The sequence below is a fragment of the Littorina saxatilis genome, linkage group LG4 (assembly GCF_037325665.1).
Source record: "Littorina saxatilis isolate snail1 linkage group LG4, US_GU_Lsax_2.0, whole genome shotgun sequence".
Classification (NCBI taxonomy): domain Eukaryota; kingdom Metazoa; phylum Mollusca; class Gastropoda; order Littorinimorpha; family Littorinidae; genus Littorina; species Littorina saxatilis.
Window position 1 is genome coordinate 29633481 of NC_090248.1, and position 26714 is coordinate 29660194.

A 26714-nucleotide genomic window follows, 5' to 3' on the forward strand; every position below is an offset into this window, starting at 1 on the left:
TAGCACATTATTGGCATATTAATAGTACACTTATCGGCACACTGACCTAAAATCCAATTCACAAAATTATGGTCTTGTTCAAATCACTTCAATTGATTCACACACATACATTATATGCAAAAACAGAAAACCCAAAATAGATGTAGAAAGAATAAACCGCTTTTATTGAATGAATATGGAATGTCAGTAAGTAGTAACACACACTGACCTGCACAGACCTAGATCCTCATGGAAAATGAATGTCATTTACACATTACACCTACCTAGATTCTCATTGAAAATAAATTTCAGTTCCACGTGTTATTGTTTTGGAATTTGAGGTCAGTTGGGTAAGTGACACTTTACGGAGAAAACTTGAACTTCGCTGCCCCCGTTTTGTGACGATCAAGATTTCAAAGCTTCTGTAGTTAACCTTCAACGTACTTTGTGGGTTGAGGACGACCCAGAGCCTCACACAATCGACTTCATCTCTGAAACTTTTTGAGTTTTTAATTGAGACTTCATGCAATCTCTAATCACCATACGACCTTTCCATTGCCCATTTTTTGAAAGATTATCTTTGCGAACAAACAAATAAACGATAACGTGTAGAACTACACAGTCCGGATGATGTGGGTGGTGGACGACCCATATGGAATTACGTAATGAATGTTACGTTGTTTATCCTTATTCGGATGACGTGGGTCGTGTACGACCCATACTCTGCAAAGAGGCGGAAAAATGTTTATTCCTATCCGGATGGCGTGGATCGTGTACAACCCATAACTTTTTACGTTGAATCCTTTGGAAAGTGTGGGTCATGTCATCCGGACTGTGAAGTGTGGGTCGTGTCATCCGGACTGTGTAGTCCAACGCTTGATCCGGTGAAGGTTAAAAAGAGAGTCAGAATGCCCGGGTCTTGATCCATGTCATTGATGCAGAAAAAGGCAGCTCACATGGGACTGCAGGCCATCAACTGCAAACACAAATAATATTCATATTAAAGATGACTTACTTATGCACTTTAAATAATTTATTAACGGTCGAGAAAAAACATTTGGATTTCTGTTTCAAGTGTTTGTTGGATTCTTCCATTCCTCCTGGGTCTTGCAGACTTGAAAGTTGACAAGAAAAGCTACTCTTCACTGTGCACCTGTATCCAGGGAATACTTGAAAAAAACAGCATAGTAGTTATTATTACTGTTGTCTAATACAGTAATACTATTACTAGTAACTTAATTTACAATTCAACATTTGATATTTTTTAATTTAATTTTGAAATTGAAGAGAAACAATTAGATAAACTTGCTAATTTTCAAATACTAAATGTATGGAAGGAAATAATTGGTTGGCAATATTACACATGACGAACGCAAGCACTCTTCGTGGATGCAAGTGAGCTATAAAGTATAATGAATGTCCATGGCCGATGACTCAGTCATAACTAATGTGCTCAATTCAAACTCAAAGCTAAGTTCTGTTCTACTACTACTTCTAGTGGCACTGGTAATAATAGTAGTACTGCAAAATGTGAAGATGAGTCTGTAACAGTAACTTGAGTAAGTGAAAGTTTGAAAAGAATGTGTATTTGTTTGTCTTCGTGCCATACTACCAATTAAGTACCAGTCATCTGACAGAGTCACTGTCACTGTGAGTGTGTCTATGATTTGAACTTCACTTTTCAATCACTCAACTCACTGGGTCAGCACAATAGCTACACTAAAAGTTAAAATACCACTGTATCAAAACAATCTACACAACTTACCAACTATAGAGTGAAGAAAGTGAGACAGAGTCAGTCACTCATTGCGATTCGGGTGGAGGCAGAGTGGATGTTTCGTTTCTGACTTAGCAAGTAGACGTGTCACTGTCACTGTCAGCCATGGTTCTCCAAGTTGTCAAAGGACCGGCTTGCTCTTCGCATGGAAGTAGTTGTGGATTTCAACATAGCAACAATATTGTAGACTTTGATCCCACACTTAGATATCCAGTTCAAAAGCTTCGTTCATGATGCATTCCTGGGAAAATATCCACTCTGAACACAGCACTGTTTCAGTGTTTGAATCACATGGCAGTTTCGTGGGGTAGATTCAAAATGGCGGTGTATTTTGTCTCCTTTCATTTGATTGGGCGATATTTTTAGAAGTAGCCACTCACGCGAAGCGACACAATACATGATCAAATACCAAGCTTGTGCATACCATGCAGACAAGAGAAAGCTGACTGCCTATTGTTTTCTCTTCTTATTCCACGTTGACTTCCTTAAAAGTTTAAGTCCAAAATGCTTTCTCATAGTGACCTTCTCCATTTAAAATCTTGAAGGAACTTACAAGTACAATTATACTCTTTTTTTGTAATTTCTTATAATTTTGTTTATTTTTCACAAAAGCTATCTAGATGTGTGGATTTTGTATCAATGAGTATACAATTTAATACATTATGCTAATCTTTTATAAAGCTGATTTTGTGTGAAATTATGTGTTTATATACATTTTAACCATGAATCCCTGTGTTTTTACCCTGTATCCTATTTTTTTTTGTACTTAATTTTTACTGTGACAGTTTCTTTAGTTTATAAAATGCAAAATTCTGCTAAGTCCAAGATTGGCATATTTGTAGCATACTGTGAAAAAAACTAAGTCTTTACTAGCACACAAAAATGACAAAGTATTTCATTGGCATATTTGTAGCACACAAGAAAATAGCTAAGTCCATGATTGGCACATTTGTAGCACATAATAAAATAGCTAAGTCTGTGATTGGCACATTTCTAGCGCGTAAGAAAATAACTAAGTCCATGATTAGCACATTTCTAGCACATGCAAAGAGCTCACAGTTGTTCGTTAGCACATTTCTGGTATAGAATAAAATGACAAAGTCCATGATTGGCACATTTCTAGCATAGGATTGAAACCTGTAGCACATTTTGTGGTATACCACAAATGTACCAATGGTTGTTCGTGGCACATTTGTAGTATACGTTTGGTACATTTAGTACATTTTTAGCATAGGATTAGCACAAAATTGGTATACCAATAATGTGCTAAAAACTGTAGGGGTAGAACCGATTATAGCATTCAGCCGCCATTCACAATGGCGGCCGAAAGTCGGACCTCAACTCGTAGACCTGTTTTCAAGCGATACAGTGCTCTGGAAGCTCTACAAGAAGTGATTTATGGATTACCACACAGAAAAATACTTTTATGGGCTGTAATGTGAGTACCTGATGTTTGACACCAGTTTTAGCAGTGTTTTGTGTGGTTTTACGTGCTGCAATGTGTGTGTGTGTGCAAGTCCGGAAACTGTAATTTTTGACAAAAATGGTCATATCAATTTTTACAATAACAATCACAAACAAAGTCCAATGATCATGTCATCCTATAATAGCCAAGGGTATAAGCAAAACACCTGCCAAAGATCTAAGAGATATCTCAATAAATGATCGGGCAGTGAACAGATTAGTGAACCTACAGAAGAAAGCAAAATTTTGCCCTGGCACACAGCAATACCAAAATGCTGTTATACTGTGGCAGTGAAGAGGTTAACTTTGTGAGCTTGTTTTGAATACAACCTATCATATCTATATGTTTTTGGAATCAGGTGAAATAATTTTTGGATCGATTTCTTACATTTTAATCGTAAGATTAATTAAATCTATTTTCGTTAATTGTGATCACATTTTAAGAGTAAACATGACATATGTATATATTTTTAGATTCAGAATGTGATGAAGAATACGATGCAATCAATTTTAAATCTGTTTGCCAAAAATCGATTTTAATGACAACTTTAATGAGCAAACTCATTAATTAATTTTTAAGCCTTCAAGCTGAAATGCAATACCAAAGTCCGGGCTTCGTCGAAGATTACTTGACCAAAATTTCAACCAATTTAGCTGAAAAATGAGAGCGTGACAGTGCCGCCTCAACTTTCACGAAAAGCTGGATATGACTCATCAAAGACATTTATCAAAAAAATGAAAAACGTCTGGAGATACCATACTCAGGAACTCTCATGTCAAGTTTCATGAAGATCGGTCCAGTAGTTTTCTCTGAATCGCTCTACACACACACATACACCACACCCTCGTCTCGATTCCGGGCCCTCCTACGTTAAAACATTTAGTCAAAACTTGACTAAATGTAAAAAGCTCGTTCTAAAGAAAAAGCTTCTCCTGTTGCTCAACCTGTTAAGGTTTTTGACCCGGTTAGTAAGGATTCTGTGCGGGTCGTTATTGACCCTCCTTGTGCATTGCCGTCTTTGCTTTCTCCTGTCCCCAAGGTCAAAGAGAGTCAGGCGGTCTCTCGTGAGGAGATTTTCTTGCTGTTTTCATCCTTCAAAGAGCAGATGAGAGAGGGGTGGCTTGTTCCGCCATTGCGGCCTTTCCACCCGGAGTCGGCGACTCTGCCTCGATGTCAAGGATTCGGCCGTCAGCTACCGTGACCTCTGCTGACTTGATTTTCCTTCAACCGTCGGGGCCTGCCGACGAGGCACGTGTTTTGGGAAGTTCGCTGCTTACTGCACCTTCGCAAGGTGTGGTTCGCCTCGACGGTTTCCCTACCTATCCCGCTGGACCCGGTGTGGCCGCTCCTTCGGGTATAGGATCGTCTGCCTTAGCATCCGCTCACGCGGGGGCTTCAGCAAAGGGGTTTCCGGCCACGTCTGGTCCGCCTTCCGGCGTTCCGGTTAATAGTGGAAGCTCTACAAGAAGGTCGTCGATTCCGATCCCTGGGGGCACGCACTCGACGTCTCCAGACCTCTTTCTTCCCCCAAGCTGTTTCCTCCCTTAACGCATCCCACCCCTCAGTTGGGCAGCTTCGCAGTCGGTGATCCTGCTGGCGGTGAGCTCACCACATCCTGTGACTCAGTGTTAGGTGGTGGTGGTGGTGGTGGTGGGGAGGGGGGGGGGGTTGAGTGGGACTTTGATGTGTGATTTTTATTTTTTTATTTTTTTTATTTTTTATTTTTTTCTATATTTTTAGCTGCATTATTTTAGTCATTCATGAGTGGGTGGGTGGAGGGGATGGGCTAGTTCTAACTATGCATTAGATTATAAAATTGTATTCTGTGTAGACCCTTCCACCAGCATCTTAGACCACTCTTTGTACTTTTTCTTTTAATAGATGATTGTCATTTGTTTTACCTCATGTCTGCCCTGCGTGTGATGGTGTGATCGTGACTGCTGTAGTGTGGGCGTGTGTGTGTTGGTGTGTATGTCAGTGAATGTGTGGGCGTGTGTGTGTGTGTGTCAGTGTGTGTGTGGGTGTGTGTGTGTGCGTGATTTTACCAACACTACGCTAAATTCCTTGTGCTTAAAATGTTTTTTTAATGTCACTTGGCTCAATAAATACTGTATTCTGTATTCTGTAGTGGCACTTTCCGTTTTCAGTCACCAACTTCCGGCGGCAACCCTGTTGGGTTTCCGGTCGTTGGTGGCAACGGCACTCCATCCCTCACTTCCGCTTCCACTTGTTCGGTTCCGGATGGTGGGGGACTTTATGCGTCGGCTTCCGGGCATAGCACGTCAGTGTTTCGGGGTTGCCAGCTACCTCCGGTTCCGCTTCGCCGGTTCCGGGTTATGGTGGCATACATTCCTTACCGGTTCCTCACAGTGCGGCTGCACGAGGTTCCGGTACTGGGGGATCATCATTTCCGGCGCGGGTCAATAATGGTTCCGGGAATGTTCAATCTATGCCGGACGACTTTTGTCGTTGACGGTGTGGATGACGACGAGAATCGGGACGACTCTTCAGAGGTCGAGTCTACCTTTCGAGTCGAAGGAAGGCTTCTTCGGTCATTGGATTTGGCCGCTGAAGTTACTTCTAGATATTTTGCAGAAGGGGTGACAGCTACTTCTCATCTTGTGGCTCCACCACCTTCCGCATTTGGCGATTTCAGAGGCAACAGGGAAGCTGATTCTCGTTTCCGCTTCCGGGAATCTTCTTCCGTCGCCTACGAAATGGCAAAGGTGTTGAGCTGCAGCGAGTTGTTTACGGCGCATGACGACGCTCCGTCCTCTGCACAGCCGTGGCTGGCTTCACCTCAGCAGTGTTCTCGTGTTCCGTCTAATTTGGCACGCAAGTCAAAGCTTTTCGGAAAGACAAAGAACATTATTTCCACTTGCTCACTTCCGCGTTCACCTCTTCCGGTCACCCCGGAATTGGAGAATTTGCAGAAAGACGGGTACAGGAAAGACAGGGTTTCAGAATGATGGGAGTTGAGGAGACCGGCAGGTACTCCCTCGAACTTTCTTCTGTCACTGAGACTCTTATCAGAGCGCTGTCTAGGTCTATTTCATCTTCCCTGGAACCGTTTAAGTTCCGTGACGATGCTATAGAGGAGGATGTTGTGACGTTGTTCACTGCCTTGGCGAAAGTCACAGCAGAGCAAATGGCGACGTCAGCCAAGCTCTATGCGCAGTCTGTCTTCTGGCGACGCGAGGCACTGTTGAAGGGTTCCAGACTTACGGAGAAAACCACAGTGGAGTCTCTGAAAATCTCGCCTTTGGTTGAACAGGCCTTGCTAGGTCCCGAGTCACTGGAGGCTCTCAGAAGAGAGTCTCAAGAGGCCAAGGACTTGCATTTTGTCAAGCTCTCTGAGCTTGCGGTTACGCAGTCAGAAGAGGAGCGGCCCAGCGCCGTCTTCTGCTTCTTGTGGCTCTGGTCAGAAGGCAAAGCAGTCGAATAGGGGCGGCAATCGTTCGCGTCCCTATCCGAAGAAGCCTTCCTTCGGCAGAAGGGGGTCAGGTGGCAAGCCTAACCCCCAATGAAGTCTCCCCGATCCAGCCACTCCCTCGGCCCCTACCCCTTTGGTAGCGGGCGGCCTCTCCAGGGCCTTACCAGCTTGGTTGTCTCTGACGAGCAATCACTGGATTTCGGGAGTGGTTCGATCGGGGTTCCGGCTGCTGTGGTCAGGGGACAAGGCTCCTCTGACCAGAACAACACCCAACTTCAGATACCCCGCTGATCCGGAGGCGTGTTCCGCCATTCAGGCGGAGGTGCGTCTTCTGCTACAGAAGCAAGCTGTAGAGGAAGTCATCGATCGTCAATCCCCGAAGTTTTACGGAAGACTTTTTGTTGTTCCAAAAGCGTCAGGGGGTTGGCGACCGGTGTTGGACTTGTCTCCTTTGAACGTTTTTCTTCGAAAGTTACCGTCCAAATGGAGACTCCAGCATCTGTCAGAGAGGCTCTTCGTCCTTCGGACTGGGTGACCTCAATCGATCTGACAGATGCGTACTTCCACATTCTGATGCACAGGTCAGATCAGAAATAGTTTGTTAGCAAGGAGATGCTTTTAAAACCCTTCTTCAAATGTGTTGACCTTGTTTTTTGTAGACCCTCTAGCAAGAGTGATGCAACCAAACACCTTCAAGTATAGAGGTTTTTCATTTTGTGCATCCTCCTCTCCCCCCCCCCAAAAAAAATAAAAAATGTGTTGTTGTTGCTGTTAAAACCAAGAGAGGCTCAAATAGCCCCTCTTAAAATGTTAAAATTCATTTTCGGCTGGGTGGTTACAAATACCTTCAGGTTTACAAGATTGTTCATATAATGCATATCCGCAAAGCCCGTTTGTTCTGAAATAGATTTAGAGTCAAAAGAGGCCATTCAAATCCTCCCTGAACTGCAAAAATTCGTTTTTGGGTGGGGGGCGCTGCCCCCCTGGACCCCCCAGCAAGGGCGCTGCCCCTGCACCCCGCCGGGGCCTTGACGGCCCCTGCCCCTGGAACACGACCTTTTCAGGTTTTTCATTTTCCAGCAGTTGCACCCATGCAGATGGAATCGATGTCAACCCTGATACCCATGGGCAGAGTTCACAAACGCCCGTTCCAGGCCTTTCTGAACTCTGCTTGGGATCCAGCCTCTCAGGGTTGGGACTTGTCCCTTCCCCTTCAAGATTGGTTTCAGGAGACAACAAGACAGTGGTTGGACACATCTTGGTTGACTCAAGGCGTTCCGATTTCGCTTCCTCCTCCAGAGATACATCTGTTTACGGACTCTTCTCTTCAGGGTTGGGGAGCCCACCTAGAGGGACGCACAGCTTCGGGTCTTTGGGACCAAACTCAGAAGTTGGTGCATATCAACGTTCTAGAGTTAGAAGCTGTTTGGCTGGGTCTTCTGGAGTTTGTTTCCTCCCTCCAGGGCAAACACGTGTTAGTTCACACAGACAACACGACTGTCGCTGCTTATCTGAACAAGCAGGGGGGCACGCGATCTCTTACCCTGTCCAACAGGGCGTGCGAGATCATCACTTGGGCATTTCACCAGAAGATCGCGATTTCAGCAAAATACCTGCCAGGCCGTCTGAATGTTCTAGCAGACTCCCTCAGTCGATCGTCTCAGATTCTGCATACAGAATGGACGATTACTCATCAGGCGCTTTTACGATTCTGGGCACAGGTGGAGAAACCATGCGTAGACCTCATGTTCGCCACACGCTTTTCTCGGCGTCTCCCGTTGTTTGTGTCTCCGTACCCAGATCCGGAGGCATGGCAGATCAACACCTTGGAGATAGGTTGGACAGGGTTGAAAGCGTACGCTTTCCCTCACATCCCGCTGTTAGGCAGAGAGTTAAGAAAGGCAGATCCCGAACATCCTTACCTGATTCTGATAGCGCCGTTTTGGCCAAGCCAGGCTTGGTTCCCGGATCTTCTGCGTCTGGCCAGCGATCCTCCCATTCCTCTCAATCTGAGAAGAGGAGAACTGCTGCAATCAAGATCAGGGATCCCCCACAAGGACCCTCATCTACTTGCACTTCACGCTTGGATTCTGTCAGGAGATCTATGAAGCGCGCAGGGGCTTCAGATCTCACTCTGGACTTAGTTCAGAAAGCACACAGGAGTTTGACATCATCCGTGTATGCTTCACACTGGGCTTCATGGAACCAGAGGTGTCGGCTAAACGGGGTTAATCCCCTTTCTCCTCGATCTATGGAAGTTGCCAACCACTTAGCGTGGCTGTCTTCTCAGGGCCGCTCGGCATCTACTCTCCGAGTACGACGCTCTGCGATTTCGACTACACTCAAGCAACTCGGACGCTCCTTATCTTTGGATGGGGTTATCCCTAGTGTGATAAAGGGTTCTGCCCTCAGTTCTTCTTCGGTAAGAACATCGGTCCCAGCTTGGGATTTACTGCTCGTGCTCGAGTTTTTACGTTCATCAGTTTTTGAGCCTTTGCAAGATGCAAGCCTTCATGCAAACTTGACAAAGAAGGCTCTCATGCTTATTTTACCCGCTTCTGCGCAAAGGGGCAGTGAAGTTCACGCCCTTTCCGGCCTCAAGCAAGACATTTCTTGTGAAAAAGACGGTTCTGTCATTTTACGGTTTTGCTCATCTTTTCTTGCTAAAAATCAAAAACCGAATCAGCCGTCTCCTGTTGTTTCTATCCAGCCGCTCAGAGCTCTATACTGCCTCTTGGCGACCCTGACCTTGTGAACTGCCCGGTCCGAGTACTCCTGGCATACTTGTCTCGCACGGCTCCAATAAGAGCTCCTACTCAGAAACTACTTTTCATTTCTGTTAACACGGCTAGAGACAAGGATATTGTTAAAACAACTCTGTCGAGATGGTCTTCCACACTTATCAAGGAGGCTTATAAGTGGTGGGAATATAATTCATAGAGAGAGGCAAACTAACAGCGGGAGGTGCATGAAAAGCGTCAGTTTTCACGATAAAACTTTGACTCGCTCATTCACGTGACATAACTGCACTCCGGACTGTCCACAGTGTTGAGCAATTTAGGAGACTTCACTGCCTGAGGAGAGTATTGATTCAAACGAACGCGTGGTTCTATATCGCGTCACTCGGTCACGGATCGGAGAAAACAAAAAAACAGTTCCAGATTTCGAAACCATGTTCGTCAGCCATTGTTTTTAGCAAGACAGACCACATGTGCACGAGCTTCGCTGACGTACATCGCAAAATGTCATGACGTCACCACAACTTTCGGTTTTGGTTCGATCTGTTCCATGCACCTCCCGCTGTTAGTTTGTTCAGAGTTCGCTCATCACGCGATGTGCACTTGTGTTTGTGTATTTTTGTGTATTTTTGTCTTTGGAGACAATTATTGACATCAGTTCGTTGTAGCCTTGTGACTTTTAGAGACAAAACGGCTCTGGGGCGATGAAAGAGGGGTTCGTTATGCAAATGAGTTCAAAAGGTTCTATGTAGCCGGAAAGTAACAAGTAAGAAATAGAAGGCTGTCTGCCGGGAAATCAATGGCAGTTTGTTAAAAGAGGGATTTCGTTATACCCAGGTTCGTTATAGCTGGACTCCACTGTAACTGTTTACCAGCCATGGTGGCAGCGGGCCAGATTCTGACTAGGAATTAGGTGAGTTTCCCGCCACCTTGTTTAGCAATCTGCTATATGGCCTTAAGTCTGAAATGGTGTCCACAGCTGAAATAGCTGTGCAACCTTGGCTCTAACCTGATTTGTACATCAAAGAAAAATAAAATCCTTGTAAAGATTAATGAGACTTGTAAAAAAAAGTATGAAGTACACACCTAGAGAAACATTGTGTGCTCAGTTGTTGTTTTTAATGAAAATGTCGCCATTATCTGAAGTCAGCAGCACTACATTTTGGCCATTTTTTGTGACATGACCTTACAGCATATTGAAACATGGTCTACTCTGTCATATTTATGGGACAGAATGTCATGAATGACTTTTCACTGAGCCAGTAAAACTCAAATGTACCTTTGACAAAGCAAAGTTTTTGAATTTTGTCAGTGAGCCTGCAGAAAATGGGGAGACAAAATTTCACAGAAAGTTCATAACTATTTCCGTAAGACTTCATATATGTTCACTGATCAGCTCTAAATAATAATTAAAGATTGAAACCTGATATATTTTTGTAAAAAAGTATTTTACAGTATGTTTTGCAGAGGTATAAAACATAAAAAGGGTTGTTTGACTTGTTTTTGCATGTTCAAAAGTAGTTTGAAGTTTATGTGCAGATTTTCGTGTGAAAAAAGAGTTATGAACTTTCCAACCTTTTGCCTTATAAAATGAGTAAATTGACTGGTTGGGGAACACCTAGCTTTGTAATGCATTTTGATCCACTAGCAGCAGTCACACTGAAAGTTTGCATCAAGTTCATTCATTGGTGTTTGAGTAATTGAGAAATAAAAAATTCTTGTGAGAAAGTTATGAACTTTCCTACTATCTCCACTGAGAGTGTTTTTTGTCCTTAAATGCTAGCCATGAAAGTTAAGGTTGTAGTGGAACAGCAATTTTGCATATAAAAGTACATTAGATTTAGATACTAAGCAATTTTTGTCACTAAAGTCAAGCAGTATGCTTTAGTTAGCCATTTTCTCTGTGTCTTGCGCACTATTTTTATGTGAGAGTTACTAACTCATGTCAAAACCCAAAATATATGTAAAATGACTATTTTCAGTTTCCAAATTACACTGTACCATGATTTTCATCACAAAAAGAATCTACTGGCTGCTGACTGTTTCTTTCTGAAGTACTTAGCCGTTTTGTCATGAAGTTCATAACTTCACATAACTCAAGCTCATTTTTCAAGGGCGTGTTTAAAATAATGCCTTGTTAATAGCAAAAGAGTACATTTGACTTTATCTGGACATTTTGTAAGAAGTTTTCTGAATATCAACCCTCAAAATTACATTTTGATAATTCCAGCATGAATCTGGGTTGACTGCACGGTGTACATAACTTCACATCAACTGACACTCAGCCCCACGGTGTGAAGTTATGAACACATGCCATGAGTATGATTTATACACAATATTAAATAACATATTCTTACTCCGAATCACATTAGCATTGAGTCACCTGAGATGCTTATCACTGAAAAACGCTTACCCGGCTAAAAAATTTAAAGGGAAGCAACCCCATCACCAAAACGAAAGTGAAAGTAGCTTGGTAAGGGGCCAGCACACTGGGAGTTACCTCCCATACGGGTGTGTGCCACGTCACTTCCTCTAGGAACACGTGCCTATTCTCATACGTCTTTTTCACCTCGGAGAGGACGGTTCACTTTTTGACGCTCTGTGGCTGACCTTGTGTGTTTGAGTGACACCCGCCGGCCACGTTACCCAGCTTTTCTGCTCGCCTTGCCTACAGTTTGGTGAGCTCGTTCCCGTTTGTTGTTGGTTGTTTGCGCTGTTTTCGTTACTGTACGTTGTCCGTTTTTTTGCGGACTTGTGTGTCAGTGACTTGCGTGTTTCGCCATCTCGTTGTGTGAGTTAGTTAGCTAGCTCGTATGACTTTGCTCGTAGCTCTGCGTGCCCCTTTCTGTGTTGGGCAAGTGTAGCTATAGTATTTTGTTGACGTGAAAGTGTGTGTGTTTACTGTGTGTTCAGTCGTTTAGACTTACGTGTCAGTAAATTTTTTCGCGTTGCCACGTGTTGTTGACCGGCGTGTCAGTGACTTGCGTGTTTCGCCATTTTGTTGTGTGAGTTAGTTTTCTGGCTCGTGTGACTTTGTTTGTAGCTCTACGTGCCTCTGTTTTTGTGGGGCAAGTTTAGCTATCGTATTTTGTCGACGCGAAAGAGTGTGTGTTTACTGTGTTTTCAGTCGTTTAGACTTACGTGTCAGTAAAAAATTTTTTTTCGCGTTGCCACGTGTTGTTGACTTGTGTGTCAGTTACTTGCGTGTTTCGCCATTTTGTTGTGTGAGTTAGTTTACTAGCTCGTGTGACTTTGTTTGTAGCTCTACGTGCCTCTGTTTTTGTTAGGCAAGTGTAGCTATCGTAATTTGTTGACGCGAAAGTGTGTGTTTTTACTGAGTTTTCAGTCGTTTAGACTTACGTTCAGTAAAATGTTTTCGTGTTGTTTACATGGATTTGACAGCATGTCTGATTCAGACAAGCGCTGTGGCAAGTCGGACCCCAAGGGGAAATTTAAGCCTTAGGCTTCTTCTTAAGCAGTTTTACTTGTACAGACCAAGAACGTAGCACTTTGTTGTCTGTACCTATTTCGGCGCCTTGCGCTGTTACTACTTCTGCTATCTTTTGCGGCGCCTAGCGCTACTGTTACGTCTGCTCCGGTTCTCTACTACGGAGACTTCGTCCTCGTTGTTAGCACCTGTGCAGGGTGCGTTGGTTCCTTTCTGTTTTAGACACTGGTTCCGGAAATCCGCAGCTTGGTGCAGGCAGAGTTCCAGCGTTCCGTCGCCAGTTGTTTGGCGTTTCCGGCATCTGGCAGTGACGTCCGGGCGTTGGCTTCCGTGTCTTTGCCTTCCATTTCCGGTTTGGAGCAGCGTCCTCCCTCTTCAGCTGCGGCTGGTAAGCAGAGCTGGTCCGATAGCCCTCGTGAGGCGCCTGGACGTTCTCTCTCGGGAGACAGCTCTTTCGCTTCGGGTCACGACCGATACCATGCTGATCTTTCATTTCCGGCGATAACCTACGAGGCCCCGGATTTGATCGAACAGCGGCGGCAGTCGGTTTCGGCTGCCGCATTTCCGGCACTTGCCGGAAGTGATGATCCGTCCGCTCCGGCACGCTACGGCGGTCGCGGCAGGATGGAGTATTCACTGACTTCCGGTCCTTCCGGATCGCGAAGTCAACCAGTGCAGCCTTCGTTTCCGCATTGCGCGGTTCCGTCGGCTACACTACCGGCTCTCGCCGGAAGTGATGATCCGTCCACGCAGGCACGCTACGGCGGCTGCGGCAGGATGGAGTATTCACTGACTTCCGGTCCTTCCGGATCACGAAGTCAACCAGTGCAGCCTTCACTTCCGCATTGCGCGGTTTCCGACGGCTACACTTCCGGTTCGCCCGGACACGCTGCTTCCTCTTCTGGTGCTTCCTTCCGGATACCAGTGGGTGGATTCCAGCGTACGCCTTCTGGCCTGTTAGTGCCTATAGCTTGAGCAGGCATCACTCCACTCTGATGGGGGAGTGACGTCAGCTCATCCAGCTCCGGTTTTTCCGGATAGTCGTCCTGCCTACCCTTTACCTTCACAAGGTTCTCGGCTGCAGGATGATGTTCGTGCACAGGCATTTCCGGTTTCCGGTTTGCCAGGGCATGCTTCTGCTTCCGGAACTGGTGTTTTTGGTTTCAGTGCAGCCTTCGCTTCCGCATTGCGCGGTTCTGTCGGCTGCACTACCGGCACTCGCCGGAGGTGATGATCCGTCCACGCAGGCACGCTACGGCGGCTGCGGCAGTATGGAGTTTTCACTGACTTCCGGTCCTTCCGGATCACGAAGTCAACCAGTGCAGCCTTCAATTCCGCATTGCGCGGTTTCGTCGACTACACTTCCGGTTTCGGCCGGACACGCTGCTTCCTCTTCTGGTGCTTCCTTCCGGATATCAGAGGGTGGATTCCAGCGTACGCCTTCCGGCCATTTAGTGCCTAGGCTTGAGCAGGCATCACTCCACTCGGATGGGGGAGTGACGTCAGCTCATCCAGCTCCGGTTTTTGTACGGATGGTCGTCCTGCCTACCCTTACCTTCACAAGGTTCTGGGTTGCAGGATAATGTTCGTGCACAGGCATTCCGGTTTCCGGTTTGCCAGGGCATGCTTCTGCTTCCGGAACTGGTGGTTTTGGTCATGGTTCCATGTGTGACTATTCTGATGCTCCATCAGTGGTCAACGAGGAGTCTCGGGGCGTGTTTCCGTCGAAGCTCAAGTCTGTTCTTGACATCGCGGCGGAAGTAGCGTCTCGTTTTTTCCCCGAAGGGGTGGTGGCTGCGGACTCTTCTGCTCCGTTCGATCCTTCGGCCATGGCGGACTTCCGGCCGGCACAGGAAGATGTTTCTTCCTTCCGGTTCGCCGAGTCTCCGTCAGTGGCTTACCAACTTTCGCATTCGCTGGTTCGTCCAGCACATGCGGGGAGTGGTATTCGGCCAGTGCCTGTTCCGTTACTGCTTCCTTTTGGTCCAGTTCCGGAATCAGCTCAGCAGTGGGTGGCGTCGGCTTCTCAAGCCTCTTCCTTTGTGCCTACGGGCAATAGGAAGCTTAGCTTGCCCACTCAGAGCCAGAGCTGGCTGGCGTCTTTTGCACTCCCTAGGGCTACCCTTCCGGTTCCCCGGGAATTGCTGCCTCTTCTGGCTAAACCGATCAAGCTTGATCTGGTTCTGCCGGTTTCTGAGGCTTCCCTCCTCTCTGCTGAGGAGGTTGGACGTCGGCAGATCGAACTGTCCTCCGTTGCGGAGACTCTTGTTCGGACTCTGTATCGGGCATTGATCGATTCGCTGGTTCCTTTCACTCTCAGTGAAGAACAAAATGCGGACGATGTCTCTGCGCTAAAATTTTTACCGCCTTGGCCAAGGTCAATGAGGAACAATTGCGTCTTTCCTCTCTACAGTACACCCAAGCGGTCCTCTGTAGGAGGGATCTCTTCCTCTCGCAGTCCCAGTTCACGGAGCTGGCTACTAGGGAGACCTTGAGAGTCTCCCCGGTCTCAGAGGAATCTCGCTTCTGTTCTCTGGCAATGGATGCCAGACAGAAGGAGATTCAGTCGAACAAGGACAGTCAGTTCCTCGACTTCACTCTGCAGGGGGTGAAACAGTCTAAGCCTTCTAAGCAAAAGCAGGCTCAGACATTGTCGAACCTCAAGCCAGCTCAGAAGCGGCAGGCTCTGCCGGTCGCTCGTGGCAGGAAGAAGAGGACGGCATCGGGGAGGGGGTGTGGCGGCTCTGGGAGTAAGCCACACCCCCAATGAAGCGCTCCCGATCTCACCCCCCTCCCGCCTTCCACCTTGGTGATGGCGGGAGGCCCCTCCCTTGCGCTTTCTCGTTGGATGTCGGTAGTAGACAGCCAATGGATTGTGGGAGTGGTGAGATCGGGCTTCCGCCTGCTCTGGCGGGAGGAAAAGGCGCCTCTTACCCGAGTGCCACCGCGGTTCAAGCCCATCTTCTCGCAGGAAGCATGTTCCGTCTTGCAGTCGGAAATTGCCTCCCTGGAGCAGAAGGGCGCGGTGGAGAGAGTTCGGGTCCATAGCTCCCTGGGATTTTAGGGCGTCTTTTCGCCGTTCCCAAAGCGTCAGGAGGACGGCGTCCCGTGTTGGATTTATCTCTCCTCAACACTTTCTTGAGTGAGATAAAAGACAAGATGGAGACGCCAGCCTCGGTCCGAGACTCTCTCCGCCCAGGAGACTGGGTGACCTCGATCGATCTCACGGACGCATACTTTCATTCTTATGCATCCGGCCGACCGGAAATGGCTTTGTTTCCGGTGGGGAGATCAGATCTACCAGTTTCGCGCACTCCCTTTCGGGCTGTCCCTCGCACCATGGATTTTCACCATGGTGGTGAGACAGGTCTGTGCACTGGTGAGGTCCTAGGGTATCCGCCTGCGGGCTTATCTGGACGACTGATTCATCATGAACCAGTCCCAGAGCGGCTGTTCGCAAGATACCCTGATGGTTCTTCGAGAATCCAACTTGTTGGGGTTCTCGATCAACCAGGGAAAGTCGGAGCTGACCCCGTCACAGACATTCACTTATCTGGGGATGTCTTTCGACACGGTCGCGTGGACTGTCCAGCCTTCTCAGAGAAGGGTGCACAAGCTCCAAGCTCAGATTTGCTCCACTTTGCCTCTCCTGATGGCTTCCATCCGTCTGGACTTGGTGGCTCGCTCGCATAGAGCGTCCACCTCGTCAGTTTATGCTTCCCACTGGAAGGCATGGACTGCCTGGTGTTCAGCTACAGGGGTGAGTTCGGTGGCTCCGCGCTCTATTCAGGTCGCCAACCGCCTCTCTTTCATGTCTTCGCAGGGCGCCTCAGGCTCCTCGTTGAGGGTCCGGCGCTTCGCTATCTCGGCGACTCTTAAGCAGATCGGTCGGTCTGTTCGAGTCGGGGGCGTTATAGCTGCAGTCATTAAAAGGGCTGCTCTTAAGGAAGCGAAAGCTCGTTTGCCCGCTCCCAAGTGGGACTTGTTTTTAATCCTGGAATTCCTACGTTCTGCGGATTTTGAGCCTTTGAGCGAGGCCATTCTGTTCAATGTCACTCGCAAAGCGCTGGTTCTTCTTTTGTTGGCAACGGCCCGACGGGGTAGCGAGGTCCACGCCCTGTCGGGTCAGCCTGGAGATATCTCCTTTTAGTCGGACGGTTCCGCATCTTTGCGTTTCCGGCCCGATTTCCTGGCCAAGAATCAGTCTCCGGGGCAGGCCTCTCCGCTGGTTAGAGTCAAGGCTCTGATCAGCGCGTTGCCCCCGGATGACCTTGATTTGGTCGATTGCCCTGTGAGGGCTCTTCGTCTGTACTTAGCCCGGACTCAGCCGTTTCGGTCTAGTTCTCAGAAGTTGCTGTTTATCTCGCCCTTTTCTAGGCGCGAGTAAGATTTGTCGAAGGTATCGTTGGCCCGGTGGGTGTCCTCGCTCATTAAGCAAGCTTATGAGTGGAGTCGCACAAAGAGGGGGGGGGGGGGGGGTCATGCCCTCCTTGCCACTTGACTCGGCCCGAGCCCATGAAATGAGGGCGTGGGCATCCTCTCTGGCAGTACTGCGCTCCAGATGTCTAGAGGAGGTGCTGACAATTGCGTTTTGGCGTTCTGAAGATGTTTTCATAAACTTTTATCTTCGGGGCGTCTCGGCTCTTCGACAGGATGGCTCCAGAGGCCTTTCAGCGCTCTTAGCAGCAGGCCAGTTCCTGTCCAGAACTTGATGGTGAGTTTTGATTCTTTTCTAGCCCACCGCCTTGTTGATGTTATCTGCTAATGTGATTCGGAGTAAGAATATGTTATTTAATGGAAAATTTCCTAGATAAATTTTCATTTAATTAATATACTTACCCGAATCACATACTGTATTCCCTCCCACCTGCCCCGCGTATGGTTTTAAGATTTTTAAAGCCGTATGAGAATAGGCACGTGTTCCTAGAGGAAGTGACGTGGCACACACCCGTATGGGAGGTAACTCCCAGTGTGCTGGCCCATTACCAAGCTACTTTCACTTTCGTTTTGGTGATGGGGTTGCTTCCCTTTAAATTTTTTAGCCGGGTAAGCGTTTTTCAGTGATAAGCATCTCAGGTGACTCAATGCTAATGTGATTCGGGTAAGTATATTAATTAAATGAAAATTTATCTAGGAAATTTTCCAATTAATTTACTACACTAAATCACTACCTCAAATGTAGTGCTGCTCTTCTCCAGAGTAGGCTGTTACAGTTTGATGTCATTTTTATTTTAATTTACCAGCAGATTTTAGTACGTAGCTTTTCAGTTAAATAAATGATGTGAAGTTATGAACACACAGTCAGCTGACATAAACACTAACTAAATAATGATTTCGGTAACAGTTTTCATGACTGAGTTTGGTTAAGTAAATCATTAAGTTGTTTAGAATTATTTGCAAGAGACTTTAGTTAGTTATTTTAGTATAAATGTGTGATTGATGTGAAGTTATGAACTTTCACAAGTTTCAAACAATTTGTTTTATTTTGGCAATTAAAATCTGATTTTGTAATATAAGTGCAGCTTTAGCCTATACTATAACTCTGTGTTCTCAGTTTGTCATTGTTTTGCAAATATATTATACAGTAACTGTACTAGAGACCAACATAACAAAAATTCTTGTGAAGTTATGCGCACGCTCACATTTTATGATTTTTGTTATCGTTTGTTTTCACAAATGTTTTACTTTTATTACTTAGTTGTATGTTGATTACAAAGAGTAGCTGGAGAGAAAATAAGATGACATATGCACTTTCTTACTTTGGTTTGAATTAGCCATAGTTTGTGATGTCACGGTGTGAAGTTATGAACTCCTAGGACATTCTAAAAAAACTTTCAGTTTCTGCCAACTCTTTGAGTCAGACAAACATTTTGGTGTATTGAAATCCTTTTGATGGTACTTTTCAAGCACATTTTGCACAAAAACAGCAAAATTGTAGATTTAATGATAACTTATGCCAATATTTGCTGTGAAAAAATTGTGACAATATTAATTTCTATAAATAATACAGATAACCAAAAAATCTTCTCCACACTTCATCTTCAAAAATTACCTTCATGTTCCAGCTCACCTTTTTCAGATTAAAAAACTAAACAAATTGTTTCCTGCCTGTATAAATTAAATTTATTATACCAATAAAAGTAAATTATGTGAAGTTATGAACTTCCCATTAATGGAGTTCACATCTGCATCATGCGTGGCCAAAACAAGTTTAACTTGCTTGAAATGCAAAGTAATTTGCTGTAGCAATTTGCTCAGATGTCTAAAACAGACCCAATACATGTAGCAACAATGATTTAACAAGTCTAAATTTTGTGACGGTGTGAAGTTATGAACTCCTGCAAACTTTTAAACCTGAATCTGTGAAGTGATCAAACATGAGTTTTCTTAAATCATAGCTGTTCCTTGCGTATTTATGCTCTAAAATACATCTCTATTTTCAAAACAAAGAAAATGTTCATTTTTAAAATTGATTTTGTATGTCACAAAAATGGACACCAATTCTGACTTTGGGCCATATATGTGAGTTGGAGTAAGAATATGTGATTTAATCGAAAATTTCAACAATAAATTTTCATTTAATTAATATACTTACCCAACTCACATAGTAAATACCCTCCCTACCTACCCCGCAAACGTTATGTTTTGAAGGTGGTGTTTCATTGGGAATGACTATACCGGCAGTATCTCTCGCGCATGTGCGGGCAGCCTGTGAGGGGAGGTAACTACAGGACCTTGACTACAAGGTTTGTTTTGTTTTTGGGAGTTACCTCCCCCTGATACCAGGGTCAGTGCTTCAATGTCTAAGCATCAAACGGAAGTTAATGCTTTATATGTGAGTTGGGTAAGTATATTAATTAAATGAAAATTTATTGTTGAAATTTTCGAATCACTGATATCTTGTATTTGTTTCTCTTTCCAGAGGATGGCAACAATTTGCAAACTGCGCTGTTCGAAATGAGCGGACAGAAAACGGTTCCAAATGTCTTCGTCAATGGAAAACATTTAGGTAAGAATAAGAGTTTAGTGTTTGTAGAAATAAGTATGAATATTGTGCGCCTCTATGAATTCCTGGTTCACCTCAGTCTGTACTGGAGGCTCAACAGTGAGCATTGCCTAATTGTTCCATTAGGCCCAAAAAAATAAAAATCAATGTTTCTTATTTCCTGACGAAACCTTTTTTTCCCCTCCCAACCCAAGACATTTTTCTTTTTTTAAAGATTCAAAACATTTACACACCCACGAAAGACTGATTTTCACATGTTAAATCCAACATGAATGATATTTCAAACAGAAAACTTTAATAATACTTTATACCCCAAAGAGAAAAAATGATGCGCGTCATGAGTGATGTGTGTGATCCTTGCATGAGTATGGTTCCACAATAGATGTGCCTGATCCTTTCTGTTCCTACAACACAGGTGGTTGTGATGACACACTGAAGGCACACGCAGACAACCGTCTAATACCTCTCATCAACTCATTGCCGGTTCAAGCCTACGAATATGACCTCATTGTCATTGGAGGCGGATCAGGGGGTCTGGCAGCAGCTAAGGTACTGTATACTCAGGGCTTCCCATGGACACCTGTCCTAGATGGTCCCGGGACCCTGCTTTTAATGTTTAGAGGGTCCGTTCCAAGAGTCCATGATTCCCCCCCCCCCCCCCCCCCCCCCCCCAAATGTGTCCATTTGTCGCTTTATCGCGAATATTTTTAACACACACACACACACACACACTTTTCCATATCGTTCAGGCGTGAAATTGGCATTTGTGCTTGCACTATGCTTGCCTGACGACTATACAATCGGAAAAAAGTACCTATGGTACGCATGATAGCTGGAATTTAGTGCTCCTGGGACCCGCTCTTTATAGGTTTATTGTTTTGATGTCCAAATTATAGAAAGTTCTCTGTCTCTCCTATACACTCCCCCCTCCCCGCTCCCCCCTTTTCACTTATTTCAGTTACTATTGTATCCCTTAGTGATAGTCATGTTGATACTTTTTTTGTGCTTTGGTGCCTCTAACTGTTATTCATTGTTTTGCAGGAGGCAGCGGGCTTGGGGAAGAAAGTTGCATTGCTGGACTATGTGTCTCCAAGTCCCCAGGGAACCACATGGGGTAGGTTCACATTTCTTCACAGCAGCCCTTACCCTCCCTTAACCTTGACTCAAACTGCATAAAATCAAAACTATGATAACCTGACTAAAAAGGATAACATGTGGTACAGTGGAACCCCCCTTTTAAGACCCCCCAATTTAAGACTCCCCCCCCCCCCCCCCCCCCTTTTTAAGACTTTGTTTTCTCAGATTTTCTGTTCATAACCTCTGTGAAATAGGGCCTAGCATTGTAAGCCGTTCTGCGTACTTTACGCCGAAATAACATCTCCAGTACGCGGAACTCGATTTGGTGTACGCCGAAATGCAAAAACCTGTTATTCCCAAACGGTAAACCCAAACAGTCCCAGCTTTCGTTTTGTGCGCCATTCGGTTCAATTCTCAATCGGTTTGACAGTTTGCTTGAGCACGCACTTCCTCTGGCATCGCGCGAGCATGCTTTGTGCCGGTGTTTTGTGGCTCTAGACTTGAAATAATGTCTCGAAGCGACATTGTTGAACGTGGTCAGCCATTTAGTGACAAAGAATCCAGGTATTCCTGGAAGTGGGAATGGCACTTTTAGGCCAAATAACACAAGATTGTCAGTTTTCGTGTTTTCTGTCTGTGTTTTGCTTGTTGGTGAAGGCATAATTTAGTTGCTCAATCTTCTTTGGGGGGGGGGGGGGGGGGGGGGGGGGGGGGGGGGGGGGTCATTTTAGGTAAAAAAAATCTTCAACCCCGAACCCCCAACAGGGGCTTTGCCCCTGGACCCCACTGGGGGCCTCCTGCGGCCCCCAGACCCCCGCCTTTGTAAGCTGAACTCACTTTTTCCAATGCTAGGCCCTGGTGAAATGACCCCCATTTTAAGACTCCCCCCTTTTTAAGACCTGATTTTCTCAGATTTATGGAGGTCTTAAAAGGGGGGTTCCTCTGTATGTCAGCTCAAAAGAAGATAGCAGATAAAAAAACATAAAAAGTACCGTAGTTAAAGATCTAAGTTGTTGAATTCTGCAGATTTAATATTGCTACGAGCATGAAAGTTCGGTCACAACTGGCAGAACAATCTGTGCGTGAACTTGTAAAATCATATGCATACATGTAGGTACGTTTGGCACATGCATGTATTTCTTTAGATACTAAGTGCATTTTTCAGCTGCTGCACTTTATTCTAAAGCTAGAATGTGTTTTGACAGTTTGTTTATTTATTTTATTTACCTATTTATTTTAATTTCATTATTGATGGATCTGTTTAAACTTTAATTATTGATCGATTTAAAACAATAGTAGAGACAGAAATAAACATTCGTGTTCCCTGGTGGAGACAGAAATAAACACATTTGTGTACTTTTCCAAGAACTGCAGTAAAGTGATCTAATGTTCATTTATAACATTTTCTTTCTCCTTGTCACAGGTCTTGGTGGTACCTGTGTAAATGTGGGTTGCATTCCAAAGAAGTTGATGCACAGGGCAGCTGTTCTAGGTATGTTGTTCCTCCACTGCAAGAGCCGAGGCTTTATTTCTGTTGGTTCTGTGTTGCTTGTTTAATTTCTCTCATAACCTGAGATTGCACTTACTCTTATGTTGTATAGTTGATTGGATTACAGGGTCATGAAGATGTGGTCATTAGGCATCGCTTGAGACAAATTAAAGGTTCTAGTTGTTGTGTTCAAAATTGTAAATGTTTAAAGGCACAGTAAGCCTCCCGTAAACCATCACAGATACCGTCAGGCTTTTACACACAGTACAAACACCCTTCCATTTGAATGCTCACCAAACGGGAACATCCTGGGTGCCCTCCGTTAAGAGCGAGCAATTTTCAAAGAATTTATTTTTGCGTGGTTTATCTTACCCTTGAGCCATCATGAACCCGTGTGATCCAGTTTCCCTTTTTCACAATGCAGTCGTCAGTTTGTAATTTGAATGCGGCTCGCTGTGAGCTTATCTGCAATAGCACGTTATCATGTACCTCTGACTTTTCACGAAACAAACGAATGTGGTTCATAAGAACTCGAGCAATGGCTTTTGACTGCCTATAAACCGTCGTCTGCTACGAAGACAACGGCCTTGCGTGACCCTGCTTCCGGGCTTTTCTTTTCTCAAACTTTCAAAACTTTGAATTGTACTGATCTTGTCTTACCCCCCGCGGGTTAGGGGGAAGAATTTACCCGATGCTCCCCAGCATGTCGTAAGAGGCGACTAACGGATTCTGTTTCTCCTTTTACCCTTGTTAAGTGTTTCTTGTATAGAATATAGTCAATTTTTTTACAGATTTTAGTCAAGCCGTATGTAAGAAATGTTAAGTCCTTTGTACTGGAAACTTGCATTCTCCCAGTAAGGTAATATATTGTACTACGTTGCAAGCCCCTGGAGCAAATTTTTGATTAGTGCTTTTGTGAACAAGAAACAATTGACAAGTGGCTCTATCCCATCTTCCCCCTTTCCCTGTCGCGATATAACCCTTCGTGGTTGAAAACGACGTTAAACACCAAACAAAGAAAGAAAGATCTTGTCTTGATGAAAAAATAATTCTTTTATGATTTAAGAATGTTTGTGTAACAAGCTGTCAATTTATTATTTAGATTTTAAAAGTTAGGTCTAGTGCCAAAACGCACAATCATCGCTCCACAGCTATCGCCAGTTGAAGGGAAGTAACTCATTTTTGACCTGAGTTCAGGATGGGTCCGATTGAGATGGTCTCAATCCGAAAAATTAATTCTTTGAAAATTGCTCGCTCTTTACGTAGGGCACCTAGGATGTTCCCGTTCGGTGAGTGTTCAAATGGAAGGGTGTTTGTACTGTGTGTAAAAGCCTGACAGTATCTGTGATGGTTTACGGGAGGCGTACTGTGCCTTTAAGATTCCGCTGGTAGTGTCGCCTTTCATTTTTCTTACAGAAGGTAAGAAAAGGCAATACAGTGTACAAATATATTTTTTTAATCTTTTTTTTTTCCTTTTTTTTCCTCTGTGTATTACTTTTAGCAGAGTGAGAAAGGCAGTCCCAAGAGATATGCAGTTAAAAATAGTCTGTCAGTCTTTCTGTTAGAGCATGTAGTATTTAGTTTTGTTGTTATTTTGACTTGATTTATTTGTAATTAAATGGCAACTTGAATGGTTTTTCTTGCAGGTGAACAGTTCAGCGATGCCAAAGCATTCGGCTGGGAAGTTCCAGAAGGAAGTGAGTGTTTTACTTTTCATGGTCTTTTAGAATTAAAATGTTCAATAATTTAATTTGTTATTTTTCATCTCATCAGTTCAAAGGCTCAATAACCTTTACAACAAAAAAAACCTGTTGTTTTCATCTCTTTATATAGTATCTGTCAGTTTATTTTGAAGCGAGGTGTTAACCTTCGTGGTTGAAAACGACGTTAAACACCAAATAAAGAAAAAAAGAAAGAAGCGAGGTGTCTTTCTAGCATGCACATTTTGGTGGATGCTGGGTGTGTGTCATTGTGTGCATGTCATTGTGTGCGTGTCATTGTGTGTGTGTGTGTGACGTGTGTGCACTTGCATGCATTGCACGTTCACTCATGAGCTAAGTTATAGGTAAGCCTTCTTCAGCCCAGACCTTTTTTTTGTCTTTGTCATGCTCTTACTGCTGTTTTTCAGTTAAACACAATTGGGACAACATGAAGAATGCCATCCAGGTATGTAGTTATTGGTAGTTGCTTTGTGAAAATAGGGGGCCATGCCTTCAAATTGTTTGAAACTCGGTTAGCATCAGCTTGAACAATCTTTTTACTGAAATGGTTGTCTATCAGTGTTTTACCATTTTGCTCCTTCTTTAGCTATGAGTCTTTCTTAGATTTTTATTGTGGCTGAAGCTCTCAGTTTGGGACTGATATTATGTCAGTTGCAATACCAATACAATAAGGCAACAGAAGAAAAACAACACTGGTACTGTCCATACTTATGCTCAGCTTTAAAAACGGACGGGTACATGAAACGTAAATAATAGTGTTCTTTTCTGTGTATGATCCTTTTGGGGATGACAGCCTTGAGTTTAGTGTTTGACAAGTGTGTTATCTAACTTCACAGGACCATATAGGTTCCCTCAACTGGGGCTACAGAGTGCAGCTACGAGACAAAAAGGTCAACTACATCAACGGCTACGGGGAATTTCTCGACAATCACTGCATCAAGGTGAGAATGATTTCTTGCTGGAGAGTAATCTTGAGACTGTAGGTGTACATGCAGGTAAAATTTTGTGCAGAGGGTAGACCTCTCTTGCATGTTGCAAGCTGTTAAAAGTTAAAGGCGCTGGTGACAGTCAATGTTTATTCTGTCTTTATATACGTCTGTCAGTCTGCTTGTTTATTTGACTATTAATTTGAGCATTTTAACATTACACTGATTGCAATTCTGCTACGTTTCATTTAAACAAAGAGGCAGGAACTAACTAGCAAGATTGTCTGTATACATTTTAATAGGTACAATATTCTATTGTCTGAGAAATCCACTTGGTTATTAAAAAATCAAATGACGAATGATGCCATCACTGCTAGCCCTGTCTACCCCTCATAGCAGAAAAAAAAGAGAGAAAAAAGACGTTGTTTTGATATTTTTGATTTGTGTGCAGGCAACAAAGCGAAATGAGACAACAGTGGAGATGACGTCGGAATACTTCCTCGTAGCCACAGGCGAGAGACCACGGTACCCTAACATACCTGGTGCCAAGGAGTTCGCCATCTCCAGGTACGCAGACTTTGTGTTTTTTTGTGTGATGACGTTTTGTTAACTTGTGCATTTCGTTGTTCAGTTGGCCCTTTGTTTGGATAGGGTCATATATTAAGAATTTCAATAAACTTTGCGGCGCGGCAAAAGCTTTTATGATGGCACGGGACAATTGTTATTTTTGCCCATGACAATTAAGTCAATGAGAGACACAGTTGTCTGATAACGAAGAGCCAATTAGATTTTCAAATTAGATCACATGTAATTAACAAAGCGTCACTCGCTAGACGACGCTTGACTGGGAAGAGCCAAATTTTCAGTCTGCTCCCGTCTTTGTGATTTTTTTTCCTGTGTGCATGCTATTACACCCGGCAGCTTTAAGTTTTAAATTTGATGTTAATGTCAGGCAGTGGGACCTCTGTCTGCCAATTTTCAGGACAGACTTACTGTGTCTAACCACTTTCTTGTAGCTGTTGATGTTGCTGATGATCTTATGCTAATGAACTCTGAGCCCTAAAGATAAAAGTGAACACAAAAATGTTAAAAAAAAGAATGAAAACCAAACAAATAAAATATAGACAAAAAGTACAAATAAATGCTAATAATTGTTTCAAGTCAGTGCATTTTTCTTCACCTGTTACTGTCTTCACTCGCACAGCAGTTAGGTCTTTGCTTCAGTCATTAAACACCTATAAATTAACTTCTTTGTTCTCTCTTTCAGCGATGACTTGTTCTCTCTAGACTACTGCCCAGGCAAGACATTGTGCATCGGAGCTTCCTACGTGTCTCTGGAGTGCGCAGGGTTTCTGGCGGGCATTGGACTGGACGTGACGGTCATGGTGAGGTCCATCCTCTTGCGAGGCTTTGACCAGCAGTGTGCGGAGATCATCGGCGACTACATGAAGAACCACAAGGTCAAGTTCCTCCGTGGAGCCGTGCCCTCTAAGGTTTGATTGAGTTTTGATGCTATGTTTGCAATGATCGTCATTATTATTATTAATTAGCGGTGCTAGGTGTTTTGTAAGCGAATATCACTTTAAAAAATTACTTCCATACAACCTACCAAGAAACGATGAAATGGTTACTGCTACCAGTCAGACTAATGAGTG

The 26714-nt window shown here is 44.4% G+C and overlaps 1 protein-coding gene and 1 long non-coding RNA gene across 4 annotated transcripts in view; one reads left to right on the forward strand and one right to left on the reverse strand.

The window, feature by feature from the left end:
• Nucleotides 1-26714, forward strand: part of LOC138964448 (thioredoxin reductase 1, cytoplasmic-like) — a 62103-nt gene that overhangs the window by 21088 nt on the left and 14301 nt on the right. For all 3 annotated transcript variants that reach the window (XM_070336406.1, XM_070336405.1, XM_070336407.1), the window contains exons 4-12: nt 19763-19849; nt 20262-20395; nt 20888-20960; nt 22347-22415; nt 24059-24109; nt 24541-24578; nt 24970-25074; nt 25511-25626; nt 26327-26552. In XM_070336406.1, the coding sequence (XP_070192507.1) occupies nt 19763-19849; nt 20262-20395; nt 20888-20960; nt 22347-22415; nt 24059-24109; nt 24541-24578; nt 24970-25074; nt 25511-25626; nt 26327-26552 (899 nt within the window). The remainder of the gene's footprint in view (nt 1-19762; nt 19850-20261; nt 20396-20887; nt 20961-22346; nt 22416-24058; nt 24110-24540; nt 24579-24969; nt 25075-25510; nt 25627-26326; nt 26553-26714) is intronic.
• On the reverse strand, nt 142-3039 carry LOC138964439 (uncharacterized). The gene is made up of 2 exons (XR_011455105.1): nt 1745-3039; nt 142-955 (listed from the first exon to the last, which is right to left on the reverse strand). It is a non-coding gene; the product is annotated as an uncharacterized lncRNA (long non-coding RNA).